At 39.9% G+C, this 25,573-nt stretch overlaps 1 protein-coding gene and 2 pseudogenes across 1 annotated transcript in view; all 3 read right to left on the minus strand.

The window, feature by feature from the left end:
* SNTB1 (syntrophin beta 1) overlaps positions 1 to 25,573 on the minus strand; it is a 276,964-nt gene that overhangs the window by 102,831 nt on the left and 148,560 nt on the right. The window contains exon 3 of the mRNA XM_008001452.3: positions 5,731 to 5,938. Coding sequence (XP_007999643.1) covers positions 5,731 to 5,938 — 208 coding nt within the window. The remainder of the gene's footprint in view (positions 1 to 5,730; positions 5,939 to 25,573) is intronic.
* On the minus strand, positions 8,707 to 9,868 carry LOC140712243 (condensin complex subunit 3 pseudogene; annotated as a pseudogene).
* Positions 9,985 to 13,658, minus strand: LOC140712242 (condensin complex subunit 3 pseudogene; annotated as a pseudogene).

Raw genomic sequence — 25,573 nt, forward strand, 5'->3', positions numbered from 1 at the left:
TTCTAGGATCCATCCTTGTGAAGTGTCATATGGATTTGTCACTGGGAGACAGGGAGGAAAGGGAGTTATCGCCTTTGCTGTCTGCGTGTGAACTGATTAACAGAGGTGCCACGGCCAATCACCCATAGACTTTGAAAGAAGTGATGTGATTGGTCACCAGTCAGGATGTACATCTGCTAGTTACATGGTGGAATTTGTGAACTGAAGACTTAGCAATAAGGTCTGTACTTTATGAAATTACTCACAGTTAATATGCCTTGGTAGCAGAAACTTGAACCATTTTGTTGAGAGACTGGCATATCTAATTAAATAGTGATAACTGAAATTCATAGATAGGTGTGTGTGTATGTGTATATACAAATTGCCTTCCCCTAATCTGCCCTATGAAATACGATTTCAGTCTCTGTAGGACCTGTTCTTTGAACTGTTATAAGACAAAATTAGGAAGGAAGAGAAGGGAGGAGGATTACTATGTGGAAGATAAAAGAAGGAACCTAACCAGAGAGACTTGGTTGATTGACGTAGTCAAGAATGGAAGAGAAGGACAGAAAGGAGAGAATCTCTCCTCCTTGTTTTTCTTCTTTTAGAGTCATGAGAAGAACGGAAGCAGTTGAAGGTATAGGATGTATATGAATAGGAGAAATGAGAAGATCTTGGTAAGTGTCGCCCGGCCTAGGTATACAAATTTCCCCTCCCTTGCTCCCTCCCTCCCTTCCTTCCTTCCTTCCTTCCTGACAGAGTCTCGCTCTGTTGCCCAAGCTGGAGTGCAGTGCCGTGATCTCTGCTCACTGCAAGCTTTGCCTCCTGGGTTCACACCATTCTCCTGCCTCAGCCTCCAGAGTAGCTGGGACTATAGGTGCCCGCCACAACGCCCAGCTAATTTTTGTATTTTTAGTAGAGATGGGGTTTCACCATGTTAGCCAGGATGGAAATTTCCCTTATTTTCATAATTTAAAAGGATTTGAATTATCTTGGTATGTCTTTTAGCTCTGAAACTGTGCTTTTCGTCTGATACTGCTCTAGATGGGATTGTTGGAGGCATTACTCATAAGGACAGATGTTTCCTGGGCCCCTTTATAAGGTCAGCTTAGTGGAAAGTGCTGGACTTTGGAGTTAGAAAGAGAAGCTCAAATTCTAAATCTACCACATGCTAGAGGAGAGATCTTAGAAAAGTTACTCAAATACTACAAGTTTACCTCATTGGATTTGGATGATTTGAAGCATATTGCCCATAAGTATGAATTACCAACTTCCTTTTCTCCAGTAACACCATGGGGAGGCACAACTATATAAACGCTCCCATTTGAAAGAATACGAAATGGAAATGAATAAAGCTGATACCTGAACTTGCATCTCAGAGCTCCCATCTGGGCTTTTGTTTTGCTGTGTTGTGTTTTTGCATATTTAATCTGACAAGAAATAGTTTGCAAACCGAGATAACAAGGGAAAGCAAAGGGAATGCCTGATGAACTGAGCACAAAATAGAGCTCAACAATTCTGCTGTGTCCCTGTTTATTATTGTTTTTCTGAGTAGCAAGAGAGTCAGAACTTAGCTTGTTTTTCTCTTATCTGAAATGTAACGAAACTGTAAAAAGATTAGATGAACTAAGAAACAAAGATTGGGAAAAATGTGTTTGGGGCATGACGCATTTTACAATTCACAGGAGTTGGTATTTATGGCTCATCTTGGGCCACATGGGGGCTTGCAAGGAGTTAAAAGATTTGAGGCTGGCTGGGCGTGTTGGCTCACGCCTGTAATCCCAGGACTCTGGGAAGCCGAGGTGGCCAGATCACCTGAAGTCAGGAGTTTGAGACCAGCCTGGCCAACAGAGCGAAACCCCATCTCTACTAAAACTACAAAATTAGCTGGGTGTGGTGGCATGTGCCTGTAATTGCAGCTACTCAGGAGGCTGAGGTAGGAGAATCGTTTGAACTCGGAGGCAGAGATTGCAGTGAGCCAACATCATGTCACTGCACTCCAGCCTGGGAGACAGAGCGAGACTCCATCTCAAAGAAAAAAAAAAAAGAAGGAAAGATTTGAGGCTAATATGGACATGGGAGGGACTTTACACTGATATACATGACCCATCTACAGGTGACAGTGCTCACAGAGGAAAGCAGATTTTCCATAATTGGTAGCCAGGTGCAGGGGCACACACCTGTAGTCCCAGTTACTTGGGAGGCTGAGGCAGAAGGATTGCTTGAGTCCAGGATTTCCAGCCTGGGCATCATAGTGAGACACTGTCTATTAAAAAAAAAAAAAAATCTTTCATAATCAGGTTCTAGTCAAGGTGTCAGGTCCTCTTATCACTTTTCTCCAGGATGAACTCTTGCTTCACTTTAGATCAGTCTCTGGTCTTTCCCCCAGTCCCCCAACAAGCCATACTAACACAGGCCTTCCTTCTTTCTCCTCTCTTGGAGTGCAGGGAAATGTCTCCATTCACTCAAATCCCTGTCATTTCTCAGAAGCCATTCTTCAAGTCTCCTGACTATCTCATGAAGAAAAATAATGTTAATACTAAATTTTCCTCCTGTATAGTGTTGAGGAGATTTTAAGATTTGCACTAAACGGAATTTTAAAAAGGAAGCTGTTGTTTCATATTTTTTGAGTTCACATAAATGCCACTTCTAAAAACTTGAAACTAAATTAAATATCATCTGTACAACCTTGTCACAGAGTGACTGTGATAAATTTACAAAATCAAAATATAACAATATAGGAAAAGACAAAGAATGTCAATTTAAGATAAATTACAGCTAGATAGATATAGGATCACATTTTATGTCTTTACAAATACCAAGTGAATTCATGGTATTTGTGATAATATAAGAAAGGCATCGTATTAAGGATTTGCCATTCATTGTAACATTTTGCTAAAAACCATTCATATATCTGCACACCAGGATTCAGTATTAAATATTTATTCAAAAAAATCTAGTTTGGATTTGTTCCCTTAAACTTGATCTATGGTAATCTTCTGAGAAGTGTGAAAATGAAGGCAATAAAAGACATTCTTGCTTCTCATAATTATCCATGATCATTATTGCTCTTACAGATACTCTGCATAATACCCTTAAGGAGACCTCTAGAATCATGATCTAAAATTACATCATAAGAACAATCATATGCTAAAAACAGGAAGAGCTTTATATGCACATTTATTACTGTTCCATGAGAATGTCTAATAATATGTCTGCTAATAATTTGGGATAAGCAAAAGGCATGAGACAAATTATAGGTGAGAAAGAGTAACCTTTGGAAGATTTTTTAATTTCATGAATAGTAATGATTTTAAACATAGCTTGTATTTGAAGAGATGAGAGAAAAGTACCTCCAACGATTAAGACCATCACCTTGGAAGATGCAGGGTTGTATGTGTTGGCCAGCTTCCCTCTGCCCCTTCAGATACAGTCTACCTTTCCCATCCTTCTCTGCACCCTGGGAGACTCACCTTAAGAGTGCATCCATGGGGCTTCTTGCCTCTGGCTTCCAGCCAGCTTCAGCCTTTGGAAGACACCAGTAGGGTGTCAGTGGGCAGGGGTTGGCAGGGGCTACATTTCTCTTCCAAAGACCACAGCTGGTAGTAGGTGGCACTTTTCTACAGCTAGAAGCCTCCTAGTCTCAGGTAACTGCTGCTTCTCTTTGCCCTTTCTGGTCAAGGGATGGTAGTGGCCTCTTACTACTGTTGGCCCTGGAGTTCTTCTCTATCTCTTATTGGTTTCTCAAACCTTGGCTATACCTTATAAATTATTCCTGCATTAAATCCTTTCCAATTATCCCTTTTGACCTTCCCATCCATCTGCTGCCAGGATCCTGAAATATGTGCTATATCTCCAAGTCCACCCAGAACTTTAACCAAGTGAGAGCATTTTTCATCACAATCAGCTCCTTCTCTTGTTCTACAGTAAATGTTGGTTGCTTTTGCTTCCCTGGTATCCATTGATTCTTTTTCTTGCACAGCACCTGATTTTTTCCATTAGAGAACCACCCCTCCTCAACTTCACTGCAAATGACTTAGGTGAGGCTGATTTCAGCACTAAGACTGAACAAATTATCCAAGTCAACCCAATTAGACTTATAATCTCAGGACTTGTGTTGGAACAATTGGGGCAAAGAGGCCATTCTTCACTGAGACAACCAGGAGCAAAGAAAACTAAGCCTGGAACCGTCAGGCCAACTAGAGAGGAAGCCTGGTAATAAACTAATGAAAGGACAGGGAAAGAAAGAGATGGAGACTTAGACCTAATACATTATTTAAGTCCCTGGATCCCACCATGCCTGAAGCTTATCTTTGGACATTGCAGTTATCAGAACCCAGGCATGCCCATTTTGCTCAGGCTAAATTGAGTTGAGTTTTCTGCCACTTGTAATGGAAAGATCCCTGACTATCAGGCCCTTTCCTAATAAAAACACATGCATTTAAAGAGAGTAGAAAGTGGAGAGTGATAGAGATATGACTTTCAAAATTATATCAGCCATCCAGATTTATGGTCTTGTTTTCTTCAGGAACCCTAACACATAAACTCATGAAAGGCTATGGGTGGTTTGTGTTTATTATGAATTTGGATGCTCCTATCACCTGCATTGTCCCTTTGGTTCTTTGAAATCTCTGAGAGATAGGACAATACCAAGTCAAACAACCCATTTGGTGTTAAATTTTTAGGCTAAGACCCATGCATGATCTGCTGCAAACAAAGCACAATGATGGAAAACAGCCAAATGGTGTGTTCAAGTATTATTCCAGGTGCCATTTGACTGGGCCTTCTCAGATGACAGAGTTCTTTGGCAGGAAAGGTGTTATTGTGACATTCACTATTCCCATTTACTGTCTATTAGAAAGTGAGTCACTGGGAGGTCAGATCATCCCCAAAGTCCAGCGTTCCTGAGCACTCAAGGTCAACTTCAAGGGACAGCAATCATGTGTAAGGACAATGGCAAAGGCTCAATCCTTTGAAATAGAGAGAAAGAGTAACTCCCAAGAGATGGCCACAAAGTGAGTTTTACTATCTTTAACATATCACATAACTTGGGAAAAGAAATCAGGGACCGTGTTAATATGACCCAAAGTCTTTTCCACAGCAGCTGTCCTCTCTGAGACAGAGGCTAAGTCTTTTTATGTTTTCACTCCCTCCCTGACTCCTGCCTCGCACTGTGCCTCACAAAAGTAGGTGCTCTTTAATGATAACATTAAAAAGTGGCTGGCTTAAGAGCACAAATAAAATATAAGATAACATAAGAAAAGAGCTAGCTTATAGTAATTGCTCAAGTAATCCTTGCTGTTACTTGTAAATGTATAATTGAATCATCTCAAAAGTGTCTGTGTTATTAACAAACAGGCTCATCAAAACCCACACAAACCCTTTTGAAGCAATAATTTGGACTTCCTTGCCTCCCAAAGCAACAGCTCTGTTCTGAGGTTGAGTGATTTTCCCTTCCCTTCATACATAGATGTTAAAATCAAACTATTCCTCAACTCACTCGTTCATCCATCATCCAACAACCTGGACCCCGTGCAATCTGCCACGTTTGACTAAATGCAGGTAATCAAATTCAATTAAGACAAAACCCCTGTATAATGTAAAGGCCTATAGCCTGCTGGAGAGGGATAAGAAATCCACACAGACTGTGAATGAGAGAATCAGCCTATGGAATGAGATAACTTTAGTGGTTATGAGCGCTGGGGGAATCTCGGGAAGGATGACTATTATAGAGGAAGGTATTTTTCTTACCTTTTCTGCAAGCCAGCCAAGATGCCTAATCTCTCGGCTTCCAGCAATGCCTGTTTTCCCCAGCTGCTCTCTGACCTCAGCAATCACTCGGGTCAGCAGGTCATTAACGTTGGAATGGATGGCACTGAACCATGCCTGGGCGGTAGCTGAGTCCTTGCTCCTTAGGATCACTGTGTGCTTAGCATCTGGAGAGTGGATTTCAAGCTGCCTAGAGGAGCACAGAGAGAAGGGTTAGAAAGTTTCCTGGCAGGTCCTGCTTCATCAAGACCTGGGCCACAAAGGTGAATTAATTCTTTACTCCTGTTTTTAGACTTTGTCAGTTTCTCATGGGATGCCTTAATGGTCCTGCCATCCTTTCATTCGCTCATTAATTCATCCACGCATATTTACTGGGTGCCCAAGTACTGGTCTACATACTGGGAACACAGCTGTGCAACCACCAAATCACCTAAATTAAGGTTATCTGATTTTCTTGTTATTCAGCTGATTTGCTGATTAGTAGTATCACATCGAGACTTCCAAACTGTGAGCTGATACTAATTTGCCTTACTTCTTAATTCACAGAGGATTTTAATAATATACTCACATCGTTGCTGGTGCTGGCAGGAAATAGATTGAAATATATCTAGCCACATGCTTAATCCTGCTGCTCAGTGTTAATCAATTGAGAATATTTTAGAATCGAAGATGACCAAACTTTGCATCTTTTAGGAATTTTGTCTGTAGCACATTTAGCTTCCACTTAATCCTCAGACCCGTGGTGTGAAGGCGTGCATTGGCTTAGGAAGGGGTAACAATGGGGAGAGAGCACTTAAAATATTATATATTTAAAGTCCAGGCCCAGCACGCTGGCTCACGCCTGTAATCCCAGCACTTTAGGAGGCTGAGGTGGGCAGATCACCTGAGGTCAGGAGTTCAAGACCAGCCTGGCCAAGATGGCGAAATCCTGTCTCTACAAAAATACAAAAATTAGCCAGGCATTATGGCAGGTGCCTGTAATCCCAGCTACTCAGGAGCCTGAGGTGGGAGAATTATTTGAACCCGGGAGGCAGAGGTTGCAGTGAGCTGAGATCAAGCCATTGCACTCTAGCCTGGGCTACAGAGTGAGACTCAGTCTCAAATAAAATAAACTAAAATAAACTAAAATAAAAATAAAAGTCCAACGACAAAGCTTACGCCAGAACTCTAATTGGATTACTGAAGAAACCGAGTGAGAAATCTGTATACTGTAATTGTGGTAAAAGAAGGAAATTCTCAACAGATACTTTATGTCATTAACTTTTTATTTTGAAGTAATTATAGATTAGCATGGAGTTGCACAAATAGAACAAAGAAGTCTGGGATGTTCTTTACCAGTTTCCCCCAGTGGTTATATTTTACCTCCTATAGTACATTATCAAAACTAAGAAACTGACATGGGTACAATGTGAAGGTAAGTTCTATGCCATTTTTTCATGTGCAGATTTGTGTAAACCCCACTGCAATTACAAGGCAGAACTACTCCATCACCACAAAGCAGAGATCTTTAATCTCCCCCGCATCTACCCCTTTTTAGTCATGTGTCCCCCACCCCCACCTAGTTGTTGTCCCTAGGCAACAACTAACCTGTTCTCCGTATCTGTAAATTTTAGACAGGTACTTTTTAATTGCATAGAGAAAAAAAAACCCAATATTCATTCATGTATATGTGCAATAAATATCATTTATTCATTCATGTTTACACTAGAAAGATACACGGATTTGGAAATTCAAAGCTGAATAGAATTATCCATTTATTAACTTCCTTTCATCCCTTAATAATCATGCTGTTATTCATTGAGAATTTACTATGTGCCAGGCAAACTTTTAAATCATTTTATATTATTATATATAATGCTTCTAATAGCCCTATGACTGATATTATTAACCCCCCCTTAACAGAAGAAAAAAATGAACTTTGGAGAGAGAGAGAGAGAGGAAGAAGAAGTTTACCCAAGGCCACACTGTTGGTGATGCTGGGATTCAAACCCATGTTTTTAAAAATTTTTATTTATTTATTTTTTTATTATTATACTTTAAGTTCTAGGGTACATGTGCATAACGTGCAGGTTTGTTACATATGTATACTTGTGCCATGTTGGTGTGCTGCACCCATCAACTCATCAGCACCCATCAACTCGTCATTTACATCAGGTATAACTCCCAATGCAATCCCTTCCCCCTCCCCCCTCCCCACCATAGGCCCTGGTGTGTGATGTTCCCCTTCCCGAGTCCAAGTGATCTCATTGTTCAGTTCCCACCTATGAGTGAGAACATGCGGTGTTTGGTTTTCTGTTCTTGCGATAGTTTGCTGAGAATGATGAAAACCCATGTTAAATAGGCTCAAAAGCCTGTGAATTTAAATACTATACCACGATACCTCTCCTTGAATTGGACAATGTCCTATGGGGGGCATTCACTGTCTTCTGCAGTGATGTGAAGTGTAGTATTCATCATCAACAACTATGCCCAATATGTTCCACCTAGCTCCTGAGTTTCAAAATAACAATTTTGCAGATGGCTTGAGAGTTAGAAGACCCAATGCAACTTGGCTTCATTAACATTTGAAACCAACCTTTTACAGTGACTAAACCGTTTTACCACAAGCATAAGTTGTAGAATAGGGAAGGTTTGGAAAGTGGGATGTCACTAGGAGAACTTTAGCCATAATTAGTATTCTTTTTAAGGAATTTGCAAAGCCAGTCTCCCCAGTGAGATACCAAAAATTTTATGTGATGGAACAGGGAATTCTTTTGGTGACACCTGTCCTCACACAGAGGAAAAAAATCTCATGCCTGTTAGGCATGTTTCCAAAATATGGGTAATAAATCTAAGGTGAGAGTTTCCATTCTCTCCCTAAGTTCTCACTCTTCAGTAAAGTTGCAGAGCAGAATACAAACTAGCATTTTCAAGAGCATTAATGAGAGCTTAACTTGTTTTTCTTCTATTTCTTTAAAACTTTATTTTTAATTGACAATGATGGGCTGGGCGCGGTGGCTCATGCCTGTAATCCTAGCACTTTGGGAGGCCGAGGCAGGCGGATCACAAGGTCAGGAGTTCGAGACCAACCTGGCCAATATGGTGAAACCCCATCTCTACTAAAAATACAAAAATTAGCCAGGCGTGGTGGTGGGCGCCTGTAGTCCCAACTACTCAGGAGGCTGAGGCAGGAGAATCGCTTGAACCCGGGAGGCGGAGGCTGTAGTGAGCTGAGATCGGGCTACTGCACTCCAGCCTGGGAGACAGAGCAAGACTCTGTCCCAAAAGCAAACAAAACAAACAAATAAACAAAAAAACAAAGACAATCGTGGTTATTAACTGGCTTCTCAAGTTATTCTACCAGTATTCATTATTCTAGGAGTTTAAAACATACAAATACTTCATTTACAATATTTTCTTTTGAAGGCCTTTTTAAAAATTTCGACAAGGGTAACTTTATTCAAGCAAAGAACTGAAGATAATTTTAAAGAACTCTACCTCCACCATCTTTCCTAACTTAAATCTTCATTGAGAAATTGTGCAAGATTGGGTTTACTTTTTTTCCAGCACTGCTGTTTTGGCTTGTCTTGGTAGTTTCATCTTCATTTCTGATTCTGGTTCTAGAACTTCATGGTCACTTTCAGAGTCAGCCTCAGCAATCTGATGTCTCCTGTTCATCCTAGCTGAAGCTGTCACTTTTCTCTGTCCCCTGTTAGTCTTTTGCTGACTAGATTTTGATGCCAGGGTTGCTTTTACATCCCTAACAAGAGTCATATGTACTTCCTTATTCTTTTCATCTTCATTTTGAAAAATAGTTCTAGTCAAGTTGACATCCTGTGCTGCTTCAGGCTGGTCACCAAATTCTTTATTTCCTTTTTGCCAGCTGAATCTTGATTTTCTCCAAAGCTTTCAGATGTGCCCCATCCTTTACTTGCTCCAGAATCCCATTCAATAGAATCAGAAGATCTTTTGCAAGATGGCTATTGAGTTCTAAAGAACTCAATGCTTTTATAGAAACCCGAATTTCTGGTGAGCATGGACTTGTTAAGATCTCACTGCAAATTTTTTTTTTTTTTTTTTTTTTTTTGAGACGGAGTCTCGCTCTGTCACCCAGGCTGGAGTGCAGTGGCCGGATCTCAGCTCACTGCAAGCTCCACCTCCCGGGTTCAGGCCATTCTCCTGCCTCAGCCTCCTGGGTAACTGGGACTACAGGCGCCCGCCACCTCGCCCGGCTAGTTTTTTGTATTTTTTTTTAGTAGAGACAGGGTTTCACTGGGTTAGCCAGGATGGTCTCGATCTCCTGACCTCGTGATCCGCCCATCTCGGCCTCCCAAAGTGCTGGGATTACAGGCTTGAACCACCGCGCCCGGCCTCACTGCAAATTTTTATAGCCAAACTGTCATGTACTGTTAAGGCTGATAATCTTAGGAATTCTTGGCCTGAGAATTTAATCTGCTTGTTCTCGTCAAATCTATAAGTAACTCAAGAACATTTCTGATATCAATTTCAGCTAAAGGAGAAGATGCAGGAGCACTGGCCAGTGTTTGCAGGCTTGGAAGAGAAACTTCTTCAAAGCATTCCTGATTAGTCCTGCTTGCATAAGCAAACATGGGGGAGAACATACCTAGGCAATGTAGAAGTCAAACATCCTCTTCAGTCACAGGACTCTACCATTACAAAATAAGATGGGAAAAAGTCCTGCTGCTGACCCAAAGCCCAGAGAACATCGGCTTGGCTAGTCCTTCTGTGGCTCCTGTCCTAAGTATAGATACCTCACTATCTAAGAAATCAGAAAGGTATTTCAGAACATTCTTCGCTGTAAGGCCTTTTCAACTTTTTATGACTCTTGCTCATCAATCACTGTTTATCTCTGCACCTTCATATTAAAAGGCTTTGAGTTTTTAGGTTTAAGTGGTTCAACCCCAAACATTATCAGCTAGTCAAAGATTCCCTTTAAAGCACTTATTTTTATTGTGACATCATCAATTTGCAAAACCTGCAACGATAACACAAAGTGTTACATGCAAAATCCTGATTCTGTAGTCTGCAACTCCTGAGCATAAAACAGCCAGATTTCTTACTGTAGGGTAAACATGTATTATCTTAGGAAGAATAAAAAATTCAACGATCCCATTCATGGCTGCACTTACGCCTGCTGAAATGGACATCTGCTTCAACAGTTCACAGCATAAGACATTCTATAATGTTTCTGCATCATTCTTCTCCATGTGGACTTCTTTAATTTCAAATTGCTCTGTCTCTTTCAAAACGTTTCTTTTGCCATCTTCTAATGCTTTTATTTCTTCTTTTAATGTTGATGCCGAGTTAAAATCCTGTAAGGTAATATAATTTTCCAAAGCTTCTTTGGCTTCAATATGCTTAACTTTTATTTCAGCCATCTTGAGTCCTTCCTTTCTTGCATCAACTGGGTCATCATAAACACCAACAGTAACAATGGGTGCCCCAATCTCTGAGATAATTTCTGTTCTGTTATTATCATCTATAATAATGTGCAGTAGTCCTTCAACAAGAAAAGGAACCAGGGATATTGGGGTTGTGGGTAGAGTAAGACTCTCCTGTCAAATAGCCAGCATTTTTTTCTTCCTCTTTCTTCATTCATATTCAAAGACTTAATAATTAGAATCAATTGTCAATAAAAAAAAAAAAACTCAAGAAATGGGTAATAAATATGGTGAGTTCACTGTCTCCCAAAGTTCTCACTGTTCAGTAAAGTTGCATAGCAGAACACAAACTAGGATTCTCAAAAGCATTAATGAGATCTCAGCTTGCTTTTCTTTCCTTTCTTTAAAACTTTATTTTTAATCAACAATGGTGGTTATCAACTGGCTTTTCAAGTTATTCTATCAATATCTATCATTCTGGAATTTAAAGCATGCAAATACGTCATTTACAATATTTTCTTTTGAAGGCTGGCATTTGTTTTCAAAGAAACGACATATTGGGAAACAGGACTCCACAGGTATCACACACACACAAGTGATGCCAGCAAAAATGAAAGAAAGAAAACAGAGTATTTTCTTTGTTGGGTTGCCAGCATGGCCCTAGGATAAAGCAGACTTGCAAACAGAGGTATAGGCTAGTGATGCGGACGCCCGTTTCTTCCAGGTTTTGACAGTGCTTATCATTATTATTAATTTTTAAGTAAACTTTTAAAGTATAACCTACAGATGGAAAAGTGCACAAATTGTAGGTGTCCACCTCAACTGTATTTTTGCAAAGAGAATATATTCGTGTCACCATCACTCAGATCAAAAAATAGAATATTACAGTCATCCCAGAAATCCCTTTTGTATACCCTTTCCAGCTCCTGTCCTCCAATATAATCACTATTCGAATTTCTAACACTATGGATTACTTTTGCCTCAGGCAAAAATGGATGAATTTTTGTTTGCTTTCATTTTTTTGTTGCTACCTGAAGTGTAGGGAAGATCTAGGACAATTTCTGAGGCAAAGTTGAAGTACCAGGTCCCATACTTTTTGGCAGTGATTCTCAAGGTGGGGCCACAGACCAGCAGTATTTGCATGCAAATTATAGGTTCCCACCTCAGGCCTACTTAACTAGAAACTCTGGGGATGAGGTCTAGCAATCATCCTCCAGGAAAATCTGACTCTAGTCAAGTTTGAGAAGGGCTGTGCCATAGGTTCATTTAAAAAAAAAAAGGACTGAGCTTGGTTGTTTGCCTGGCTTCCCAATGGCTGAGAGGGACATGGAATGGTGAACTGAGCTTCCCCCATCAGTTTTCAGAGGAAGAATACAAAAGACACAGAGCAGAGAGGCCTGTTGCTTTTTATCATCAAAAAGAACAGCAAGGTTCTCAACCAAAAGTATTCTTCAGATATCCTTTAATAGGCTTCTTTTTAAAAAATCATTCAGTTAAATATAAATGATTGGACCCTGTCCCAGTCATACGGAGTAAGGTTCCAGAGATTGAAGCCTGGGCATATGCTTTAAATGTTCCACAAATTTATATAGATTAAAGACCACTGCAGGCCTCTCTGAGGCCAAGCTGGAGCCCCCTAATGAGCTGCGCCTATTGGTAGTTGTCCCCGGAAGAGTAATACAACAGATGGTTCCTGGAGAGTATGTTAGCTATGGACTACTGACTAACAAATTCCCTTCAATTAAAATTTGGCTTAAAATTCCAGGCCAGCCACAGTGACTCATGCCTGTGATCCCCGCACTTTGGGAGGTTGAAGTGGGAGGATTAGTTGAGCTCAGGAGTTTGACACCAGCCTGGGCAAGTAAGGAGGCCCCATCTCTACAAAAAATTTAAAAAGTAGTCAGGCATGGTGGTGCACACCTGTAGTCCCAGCTACCTAGGAGGCTGAGGTGGGAGGATTGCTTGGGGCCAGGAGGTCAAGGCTGCAGTAAAAGTCATGATTGCACTACTGCACTCCAGCCTGGGTGACAGAGCAAGACCCTTACTGAAAAACAAAAACAAAACAAAACAAAATTCCAAACATCTGTTATCTCACAGTATCTGTAGGTCATGAATTTTGGAATGGCTTAGCTGAGTGGTTCTGGCTCAGGAATTTGCAGTTAGGATGCTGACAGGGGTTGCAGGCATCTGAAGGCTTGACTGGGGTTGAGGATCCACTTCTAAGATGGCTCCCTCTTATGGCCATTGGCAGGAGGCCTCAGTTTCTTGCCATATGAGCGTTTTCTAAAGGCTGCTTGAGTGTCCTCCTGACATGGCAGGTGTTTCCTCCAAAGAAAAAAGGAACTGCTATGCTTTTTCTGACCTGGTCTTCAAAGGCACACACCATGTTTGTTGTTACTGTTTCTTTGATTTTTAAATTTCAATAGTTTTGGGGGAACAGGTGGTTTTTGGTTACATGGATAAGTTCTTTAGTGGTGATTTCTGAGATTTTGGTGCACCCATAACCTGAGCAGTGTACACTGTACCCAATGTGCAGTCTTTTATCCCTCACCACCCTCCCACCCCTTCTCCTGAGTCCCCAGAGTCCATTATATCATTCTTCTGCCTTTGCATTCTCATAGCTTAGTTCCCATTTATAAGTAAGAACATTTGATATTTGGTTTTCCATTCCTGAGTTACTTCACTTAGAATAACAGTTTCCAACTTCATCCAGGTTGCTGCAAATGCCATTATTTTGTTCCTTTATATGACTGAGTAGTATTCTGTGGTGCATGTATATCACATTTTTTAATCCACTCATTGGCTGATGGGCATTTTGGCTGGTTCCATATTTTTGCGATTGTGAATTGTGTTGCTATAAACATGCGTGTGTAAGTGTCTTTTTCATATAATGACTTCTTTTCCTCTGGGTAGATACCCAGTCATGGGATTGCTGGATCAAATGGTAGTTCTACTTGTAGTTCTTTAAGGAACCACTATCCTGTTTTCCATAGTGGTTTTACTAGTTTACATTCCCACCAGCAGGCACACTATGAGTTTTGGTTTATTCTTATTGTTAGAAGTGCGTCAGTAAGTCCAATACACATTCAACAAAAGGAGAATTAAGCTCCACTAGGATACAAGGAAGAGTACCAAAGCATTCGTAGACATATCTGTATCTTAAAACCACCATAGAGAAGCTTTCAGATGAAGTAAAGTCCTGCAAAGAGCCTGTTTGCAAATGTAGAGAGAGAGTTTTTGGAGCTGTGAACCAGTAGCCTATGAAGATCTTGCAGATCCAAGTAAAGAGGGAAATCATTCTTTTTAACTAAGCTTTGACTCTGGATTACAAGATGAGACATATGGTAGACTTAAGATAGGGGTCAATGACAATAGGAGAGATGAGAAAGAGCCTCTCACTGACCACACATGAGGGCAGCATGAAACCACCAAATATGATGGTGGGCTAAGAATAGTTGGGCTGATCTGACAAAAGTTTGGCATGGAAAAGGTGTCAATTATTTGTGCAATGAGTAATTAAAAGAATTCAGCAACTTACATTCCCCCTTTTTCCCTCACCCCCAACAAAACCCAAAGGGAGAGGAGAAAGGGCTACAAACTTCCTCTTTTAATATCAGTGAGTTCTACTATCTAAGGCAAACGATAGGTACTTGGTATCAGTGAAGTCCTTCAAATCCCTGGGTGACAACTCAAGATTCTCAACAAGGTCATGGGGTGATTTTACACCTATATATCCCCACTACTTGGCATTAACTGAACTTCAAATAAACACATTTTGACCTAATTTGTTATTTGACCTCATTTTACCAAAATGTGATCCAGTGTAATGCATGTTCCAGAATAGAAAGTGGTAGAGAGTAAAGAAATTCCATTCCTGGTTGGTTGTGCAATAGTTCTTTCAGCAGCCCATATTCTTACCAATTGAAAAGATGCATGCTGGAATAAACATTGGCTTTATGACTTTCAGACTGACTTTATGACTTATTGGATTCAGAGTGGCTTTATGACTTATTGGCTGTGATGCATTAGACAAGTTACTTAAACTCCCTAGCCTCGATTTCTTTATCTGTAGAATGCCTCAATATATTTGTCTATTGAGATTATTGAGAAGATTAAATGAAATAACATGTATGAGATGTCACAGTGCCATGCCCATCTTGATCAGTTTTCCTAGTTTACAATGAATAGTCTTTCCAAATTTGTGCACAATAAAATTGTATTGGTCCAATGAAGCATGGAGAGTCCTCCAGGGCAGGTGGGCTATAGTCCAACTGCTTTTCAGAGTACTGGGATTTGAAGAAAAATGCAAGCCCCGGGAAAAACTAAAAGGTTATACAAAGGCTCTTTTTACTATCCTGGAATGAAAACAAAATAACTTTAGGGAAAGATGCCTGAGTCTTTTGCAAGATACTAAAAGATTTGGGGCAAACCTGATAACATGTCACCCTTTAACCCATCTACCTCTTTATTCTAAAAACAAAAAAGAGCTATACGAGGTTCCTGTTGAGGGGCACAAGTTAATGAGTGTTGTGGCCATAACTAGAGCTACAATTAGCTGTTGCTTTCTCATAGCCTGAGCTAATCAGTGACTCTGGGGTGAAAAGAGATGAGAAATGGTTTCATTTTTTTCAGTAGGTTTTTGCTGATAACATACCTCAAAGGAACCATTTTGTAGGGTCAAATGTTTAGTATTATGTGTTTTCTTAAAAAGGTAGTTTCAACTTCAATAATTACATGATGAACATATGGAAGGAGGTAAAATGGGGAAACGCAGTAAGAAGAGGGTAGGGAGAAGGACAGAAAAAGGAAAACAGAAAAAAAATTCAAGAGTGAAAACTAAGTGGTGTGTGAAAATGTCACTGTGCCTGGGTGGTTGAAGTCATTAAAGTCAGAGAGCCAAAAATACCTAACAGAGTGGAGCGAAAAAAGCACCGGACAGAACAGTGAGAATAATGTATCACTGATGTAAAAACAACTCATATGATGCTTGTAAATGTGGAAACTATAACTATCCCTGGAGGGGTATAGAGATGAGTTCAATTAGGAGGGAAACTGAGTGACAGGAGGACAAAATTGGAAGGGAGATTTTAACTGTATAACTGTGTATCTTTTAAATTTTGTTCCATTGTGCATTTATCATGTATTCAATGCATTTAAACAGAAGAGGAGAAGGACGGGCCATAGAATACATCTATTGGTTAAAACCATCTTGTCTCAAGCCCAAGCTGTCATTTGTAAACTATGCTTCTTAGGGATATCTGTTGTTTGTCTGCCATTTCCATACCCTGCTTTTCTGGTAACAGGCTTTATCCTCATTCTCATTCTATGTGGTCTGGGGGATTTGATGGCTTGAGGGTTGTAGGTATGAAACAATTTGGACCAAAGAGATCCAGGCCCAGAATTTCTGCTGGATCCAGTGTAATGCACATTCCATAATAGAAAGTGATAGAGAGTAAAGAAATTGCATTCCAGGAATAATTGTCATGGATCTGTGATGACCATCTTGCCATCGAGAGGGAAGGACCTGCTCTTCTATGTTCCTTTTTTTTTTTTCCTTAAGCCAGTTTAAGTTGGGCTACTTTCAAAATACAACTAAAAGTCCTGACTCATACACTGACCTCAAATAGGTCTTTTCATTTCTCTGGGCCTTGAGTTTCTTCATCCCATATAAAATTGAGATGGTGGTGGTAATGATCAAAGTGGTGATGATGATGCTAATGAAGGTGATAACATTCACAGGGTTACTGGAGTATCAAATGAGGTAATAATTATGAAAGTGCTTTGTGACCTGATGTTAGTAGTTGTCACTTATGTTTTTAGCATTTTAAGACTTTCTGTTGACTTGGTAAATGGGGGAAAAAAACTATATTAGTGAACATAATGTTTTCATATTATCTATACCTATAGGTCTCTCTTAGAAATTCTATAAAGAGTCAAGGCATGCATATTGAAACAGAAAATCTCAGTAAATCTCTTGGGTTACAAAACAGAGTAAGAAACATGCAATGCTGGCCGGGCGCGGTGGCTCAAGCCTGTAATCCCAGCACTTTGGGAGGCCGAGACGGGCAGATCACGAGGTCAGGAGATCGAGACCATCCTGGCTAACCTGGTGAAACCCCGTCTCTACTAAAAATATAAAAAACTAGCCGGGCGAGGTGGCGGGCACCTGTAGTCCCAGCTACTCGGGAGGCTGAGGCAGGAGAATGGAGTGAACCCGGGAGGCGGAGCTTGCAGTGAGCTGAGATCCGGCCACTGCACTCCAGCCTGGGTGACAGAGCGAGACTCCGTCTCAAAAAAAAAAAAAAAAGAAAAAAAAAAAAGAAACATGCAATGCTGTCACAGCCAATTAGCAAGTGTTCTAGAACACTGATGAGGTATCTGGCATGTGTTATGTGGTCTCTGTCTCCAATTAACTCACCATGTGCAGTGCATTGAATAGTGTCCCTCCAAAATTCAGGTTCCTGGGGAACCTCAGGATGTGACTTTATTTGGAAATAGGATCCTTGCAGATCTAATTAAGGGAAGGATTCAGATGAAATCCTTATCTCATTATCTCATCATTCCACCCAGTGTATTAGGGTGGGTCCTAAATCCAATAAGAGTGCTGTTATAAGAGACAGAAAAGACACAGAGAGACGTGCAGAAAAGAAGGCAATGTGTAGGTGGAGGCAGAGATTGGAGTGATGCAGTCACAAGACAGGGAATGCCAATGAGGGCAGGCAACCACTAGAAGTTAGGAGAGAGGCATGAAATGGTTTACCCCTCAAAACATCCAGAAAGAACCAACCCTGCTGACACTATGGTTTCAGACTTCCGGTCTCCAAAGCTGAGAGAGGATAAATTTCTATTGTTTTAAGCTACTCAGTTTGTGGTACTTTGTTATGGCAATCCTAGAAAACTATTACACAAATACATCATGTAACTATCTTCCTGGGCATAGCAGAACCAGGACTGCACTACTATTTAAAATATATGGATGCTTAAAGAAATTCGTAAGATGAATTTAGATCATTTAGAGCTGTGAAATCACGTGTCCATTTTAGCTCACTTTGGAGTTAAAAAGTTGTCTTCTTGGCAAGAAATCTTACTCCCACCAACATTCAGTTTTATAGCCCAGAAAGAAAATGGGGAACCATTCTGAAGTAAGGAACATATATAAAGCATGCTGGCCCGGGGTAGATCTTTACTCAGTAAAGGATAGTGTCCTCGACTTCCTTCTTGGGGTAAAGAAAATCCAGACAACTTCCTTGCTGGCTGATGAGCCCTACATTTCTGGAACTAGGGAAGAAGAGGGAGGGAGGGAGTAAAGCAGCAATAAAGTCAGGATGGCTGATTGGAGCTATTTTCAGCAGGCCAGTCTTTTATAACTCCTATTTTGTTCCCCAGTTGAACTGACCACTGCTTGATGAATTGTGTTTATCTGTCGTTCAGCGATAAAGTTCTCTTTTAATTCCCTGCTGAATAGAAATATTTAGGGCAATGCCACAGCTGTGTTTATTCTCACACTCCACCACAGTTATGTAAATACTGCCTATGGAACTATTTCTGATAACAGCCCATCCCAACCCCAAGGAATTATATGCTCACTCTCAATGTCTGCCAAGATGAGCCGTTTCAATCCAGCTTGGCACGGCATATGAATGATATCACAGCTTCTCAGAGATCATTTGGCAAAACTCACAATAAAAGAGTAATTTTCTTCCCCTCTTGCTCTCTCAAAGGCTTCCATAGAGTCAAATGGTATTTCCCAGCATCCTCTACTTCCCCTGTTTAGAAACACGAGGCTAAAACACATAAAACGTGAAGCCTCCTACTACGAAATTAATAAATAAAACAACTCACAACCTGACAATGAAAGTTTCAAGTGACCTTTCCCCTCCAAGTGACTCTGGAGAAAACACAGATGAAACTAGTCAGGAGGATGAAGTTTCGCTGGCTGGCAGCAAATTCGGGGAATCTAAGAGAATTCAAACCGCATGGTCATTATGGTCGCTTTCAGTTCCTCAAATCTGTGATTCCTATGGTTGATGAAAAATACTTCTCGACAGGCAAATAACAATGGTTAACTCTAGGTCATGACATTTTGGGGTATTTTTATTTCCACCTTTCTGCTTTTCTGTAGTTTCCAATTTTTTTCAACGTAATCAGGAAAAAATTAGAAAACTTTTTTAAAAATGAATATTTGTAAACCTTTTGCAATAATGTCACTGATGAAATGCTTCAGTAGAAAGAAGTATTCTTATGTGAAAACGATAACACCAAAGCAAAAATCAGATTATTTAAAAAATCCTAAAATGGGTTGTAACTACAAGATGTAAAAGAAAGAGGTAAAAAGATTGGTAGTAATCACATTTGTAATGAGGATAAGTATTTGTTCCGTGAAGATGCAAACTCCACCACCATACTTGTTCACTTTTCTCATTTTATCCTCATACCGTCCTATGAGGTGAATGGTATTAATGTGTCTAGTTCACAGATAAGAAGATGGTGTCTTAGCGGGGTAGCCCATCCTGCCTTTTCCCATTAGTAAGAGGTAAAACTGGAACTAGAACCAAAGTTCATTGGACTCCAAAGCCCATGTCTTAATCATTATGCTCCATCTAGCAGGATGGTTATAAAATGTGGTGTTTGGAAAGCAGGGAACGTATTTCATGTTGGTTGCTGTTCAACATCTTTTGAATATCCTTCCTGTGTATTTGGAAAATTTTCCAAATTATATGTTGAGCTTCCCAAAGATAGAAGCCAGAATCCAGGTTCCCAGCCTTCCTTGCTGCTCAAGGACAGAACCACTCACACTGAATGGCAATTCTGAAGGGGGCAACATCAGGAAGTAAATGTGCATAGACATGCATAGACTCCATCATCTGGAAGGCAGGAAGGAGGAGGCACCCCATTTTTAGGTAGAGCTCGGCCAATCTCAGGTGTCATTGGTATGAGTGGAGGCAGTGTGTGAGTTGTGAAACAGTTGTTACGAAAGTGACAATGGGTATTTTCCCTAGAGCAGCATTCACGATTGGTTGGTGTTGAGCTTCCATAGCCTGTTTTTTTGAAATTTTGAGGAAATCCATGAACACCATAATATCCTTAACCAGAGTTGATTCTATTGCCTGAAATTACAATCCTCAGCTAAGAATGTGGATTTAGGAAGCAGGCTGCCATGATGGGAGCCAGGGAGATCATTTAAGGAATGTGTAAAGTGTGAGCACTTAATGAAAAAGAAACCAGAAAAGGTGTTCTGCTATTTTTCACAAAATCCCATTTAAAAAACAGGTCATGCATGATATAGTATTCTGCTAAGCTCTGAGGGAACTTGACAATATCTCTCATGTTGGCTAGATTTCAGTTTTTCAGTGACACATAAATTTACAAAATACGTGAAGAATTTCAGCACTTTGACCTTTCCTTGGGAAATGATATCATTATTAATTTTACAAGTCAGCTAATGTCAAAACTAAAGAAAACATTTTGTTTTCTCACTATGCATATCATCTATACCTCCCAAAATATTCTGTGGTTTTACCCTGCTCAACTGATTTTAAAAAATAATAAGCCATCTAAATAGACAAGGTGCTATGCAGGGCAAATAAATGTGCATTTGTCTTATAATCTTAGTACTTACATTGATAAATAGTCTATCCGACAGCCCAATCTAGATCACACCATTTAGAGTCTGAGGGCCTACTTTTGCTTCTTTTGAATTAGATTATTTTAGACTAGGGTTGCCAGATTTAGCAAATAAAAATGTTGGATGCCCAGTTAAACTTGAGTTTCAGATAAACATGGAATAATTTTTTAGTATTAGTATGTCCCGTGTAATATCTAGTCGTGGAGATGGCGTAAAGTACATGAGTTAGAAAAAGGTATAGAAAATAAAACCAACAGGATGTTATGATAGATTAACTGTGAGGCGGCGGGGAAGAGATAAGTGTCAAGGTGATGCCTAGGTTTTGGGCTTAGACAACTAAATTAATGACAGTGCTATTCACTAAGATAAAAAACTCAAAATGATTCAGATTTGGAGAGAAACACAGTGAGTTTGGTTAAATATCTCTATTTTCATTTGGATATCTTGTTATAACCTGAGACTTATAGTATATACATGTACAAGCTACTCTTCAAGAGTCTGTTTATCCTATGGTTATTTTGTTTTAATGCCATCAATATCTTTCCAATAATTGAAGTTGGATGACCCAACATCCTTGATGCCTCTTGTCCTCTTCTCTAGGCCCCAGTATACAAGTTTTATCAGTATTATCTTGGCAGTATCTCCCTTTCAGAAGAGCTAGCCAGACTGTAAGTTACCAAGTTTTCTCAGTGGAGTTGGAGCAGTGACTAACCTAGGATGGGATGTAAGTTTTATTTTCTAGGCCAACCTTTTTTTTTTTTTTTTTTTTTTTTATACTTTATGTTCTAGGGTACATGTGCACAACATGCAGGTTTGTTATATATGTATACATGTGCCATGTTGGTGTGCTGCACCCATTAACTCGTCATTTACATTAGGTATATCTTCTAATGCTATCCCTCCCCCCATCCCCTCCCCACAATAGGACCCGGTGTGTGATGCTCCCCTTCCTGTGTCCAAGTGTTCTCAATGTTCAATTCCCACCTATGAGTGAGAACACACAGTGTTTGGTTTTCTGTTCTTGTGATAGTTTGCTGAGAATGATGGTTTCCAGCTGCATCCATGTCCCTACAAAGGACATGAACTCATCCTTTTTTATGGCTGCACAGTATTCCATGGTATATATGTGCCACATTTTCTTAATCCAGTCTGTCATTGATGGACATTTGGGTTGGTTCCAAGTCTCTGCTATTGTGAATAGTGTCTAGGCCAACTTTGATTAAATGGTAGGGGTTGCCTGAAATGATGTCTTGAAAGGAATCTGAGGCCTCATTCCAGGCTCATCTAGGATAAGTGTCATAATCATTTATGGATGTTTGCTGTGGGCATGGAAATGGGAATTGGCAGCACCCATGCTGCCTACTTAACATTGCTAGAAAGTATTTTGACTTATACCTCTCCAAAAATAGGCCACTTTATCTCCTCATTGCCCCACCCTTGGATCAAGTCCTGGATTTTTTTCATCTAATGATCTCTCAAGTACAATCTCTCATTATGTCAGAGTTTCATGTAAAATAATAAGATTTGTCTGTCTGACCCATTTGCAAAATTGTGACAAAAATGCCTCTTCATTCATCAACTTATCAATTATTTTTTAGTGCCTAGTACTTGCCAGACATGCCAGGAGGCATGTGAAGAGAACTCAACATAGATACTGTTTCAGTAATCACTAAGATTATACTCAAGCAATCTTGAACAAGCACATGCTTTCTTAAATTTTCAAATAACTCAAGAAATTCCTAATGTGAGAGAATCATTTGTACCTATTTTAGGTGCAGAGAATCATCACTCAATTCTCAATAAATTATTAAAGCAATTATTTATTATTTGAATTTAGCAGTGCTTATACATAATAACAGTACTTCACCATTACCAAAATATCACTCATCCATTCAGTTGTATTTTCTACTAAATCCTTCCTTAGTGAGAGTACAGGAGGAGAAAAGGGGAGAGGATATAGATAAAGGCATTGTGTCTCAGGTTTCTATATAAATAAAGATGTGTTACCTGTAGAAGGCAGTAAATTATTAGTATCTAAGAACCTTTTAACAGGAACTGTCAGTAGTGCCACCCAGCAGAGAAGAGGGCCACGAGAGAATGATGAAGAGGAGACAGAAGCTGGATGGGACAGGAAGGATTTAAAGAGAATCTATCACATAAAGGGACTAGAGAGTAGCCAGGGAACTTGGGTTCAGGAAGTAGGAAACATCATAGGCAATTTAGTTAGTACAGGAGAACTAGATACAGACATAACTCAGAGATATTGTGGGTTCAGTTCCAGACCACCACAATAAAGCAAATATGACAATACAGTGAATATCACAATAAAATGAATCTCAGGATTTTTTTTGGTTTCCCGGTGCATGTAAGAGTTATGTTTATATCATACTGTAGTCTACTAAGTGTGCAATGGCAATATGTCTAAGAAAACAAGGTATACACCTTAACATAAAAGTACTTTAATGCTAAAAATTGCTAATGATCATCTGGGTCTTGAGCAAGTTGTAATCTTTTTGCTGGTGGAGGGTCTTGCCTCAATGCGGATGGCTGCTGACTGATCAGGGTGGTGGTTTTTGAAGGCTGGCATGGCTGTGTCATTTTCTTAAAATAAGACAATGAAGTTTGCCACATCGATGGACTCTTCACAAAATATTTCTTTGCAGCATGTGATAGTATTTGATAGCGTTTTATCCTCTGCAGAAATTTTTATCAAAATTTTAGTCAATCCTCTCAAATCTTGCTGCTGCTTTATCAACAAAATTTATGTAATATTCTTTTTATTTGAGACAAAGTCTCACTCTGTCTCCCAGGCTGGATTACAGTAGCCTGATCTTGGCTCACTGCAACCTCTGCCCCCTGGGTTTAAGCGATTCTCCTGCTTCAGCCTCCTGAGTAGCTGGGACTACAGGCGCATGCCACCACGCCTGGTTAATTTTTGTATTTTTAGTAGAAATGGGGTTTCACCATGTTGGGTAGGCTGGTCTCGAACTCCTGAACTCAAGCAATCTGCCTGCCTCGGCCTCCCAAAGTGCTGGCACTACGGGTGTAATCCCAGTTTATGTAATATTCTAAATCCTTTCTTGTCATGTCACCAATTTTTGCAACATTTTCACCAGGAATAGATTCCATCTCAAGAAGCCACTTTTTTTTTTTTCCTTATCCATAAGAAACAACTCCTCCATTTGTTCAAGTTTCATCATGGGATTGCAGCAATTCATCACATCTTCAGGTTCCACTTCTAATTTTAGTTCTCTTGCTATTTCTACCACATCTGCAGTTACTTCTTTCACTGAAGTCTTCAGAGTTATCCATGAGGACTGGAATCAACTTCCAAACACCCATTAACGTTGATATTTTGACCTCCTCCCATAAATCACAAATGTTCTTAATGATATTTAGGATGGTAAATCCTTTCCAGAAGGTCGTTGATTTACTTTGCTCATATCCATCACAGGAATTACTGTCTATGGCAGCTATAGCCTTATGAAGTGTATTTAAGAAATACATCTGCCTGTATCTAGTTCTCCTGTGCTAGAAATACATTTCATAAGGCTATATGATTCATGCCTTCACTCATGATCATGTCTTAAATAAGACATAAGAGTTAAAATTACTCCTTGATCTATGGGCTACAGAATAGATTCTGTGTTGGCAGACATGAAAACAACAGTAATCTCCGTGTATATCTCCATCATAGCTCTTGGGTGACCAGTTACAGTGTCAATAAGCAGTAATATTTTGAGAGAGATCTTTTTTTGCTGAGTAGGAGGTCTCAACAGTGGTCTTAAAATAGTAAACCATGCTATAAACAGATGTGCAGTTATCCAGGCTTTGTTTTCCACCTATAGAACACAGGCAGAGAAGGTTCTGCATAATACCTAGTGGCCCTAGGAGATTTAGAATGGCAAATAACCATTAGCTTCAACTTAAAGCTACAAACTACATTAGCCCATAACAAGAGAGTCAACCTGTCCTCTGAAGATTTGAAGACAATGACTTCTCTTCTCTAGCTATGAAAGTCCTAGATGGGATCTTCTTCCAATCCCAGGCTGTTTCATCTACATTGAAAATTGATTGTTTAGTGAAGTCACCTTCATCAATGACCTTAGCTAGATCTTCTGGATAATTTGCTGCAGCTTCTACATCAGTACTTGTTTCACCTTGCACTATGTTACAGAGACAGCTTCTTAAGCCTTATGAACTAACCTCTACTAGCTTCACACTTTTCTTCTGCAGCATCTTCACCTCTCTTAGTCTTCAAAGAATTGAAGACAGTTAGGGTCTTGCTCTGGATTAGGCTTTAGCTTAAGGAAATGTTGTGGTTGGTTTGATCTTTTATCCAGGACACTAAAACTTTTTCCATACCAGCAAAAAAGCTGTTTTGCTTTCTTATTATTTGCGTTCACTGGAGTAGCACTTTTGGTTTCCTTCAAAAACTTTCCCTTTGCATTCATAGCTTGGCCAAGTGTTTGGCACAAGAAGCCTAACTTTCAGCCTATTTCAGCTTTTGACATGCCTTCCTCACTAAGCTGAATCATTTCTAGTTTTTGAATATAAGTGAGAGACGTGTGACTCTTCCTTTTACTTGAACACTTAGAAGCCTTCAAAGAGGTATTCACTGGCCTAATTTCAAGATTGTTATGTCTCAGGGAACAGGAAGACCTGAGGATAGGGAGAGAGATGGGAGCAAGGGAAGAACAGCCAATCGATGGAGCAGACAGGATACATACAACATTTATGCATTAAGTTATCTGACTTATATGGGTGTAGTTTGTGGTACCCCAAAACCATTACAACATTAACATCAAAGTTACTGATC

Source organism: Chlorocebus sabaeus, chromosome 8, assembly GCF_047675955.1.
Source record: "Chlorocebus sabaeus isolate Y175 chromosome 8, mChlSab1.0.hap1, whole genome shotgun sequence".
NCBI lineage: Eukaryota > Metazoa > Chordata > Mammalia > Primates > Cercopithecidae > Chlorocebus > Chlorocebus sabaeus.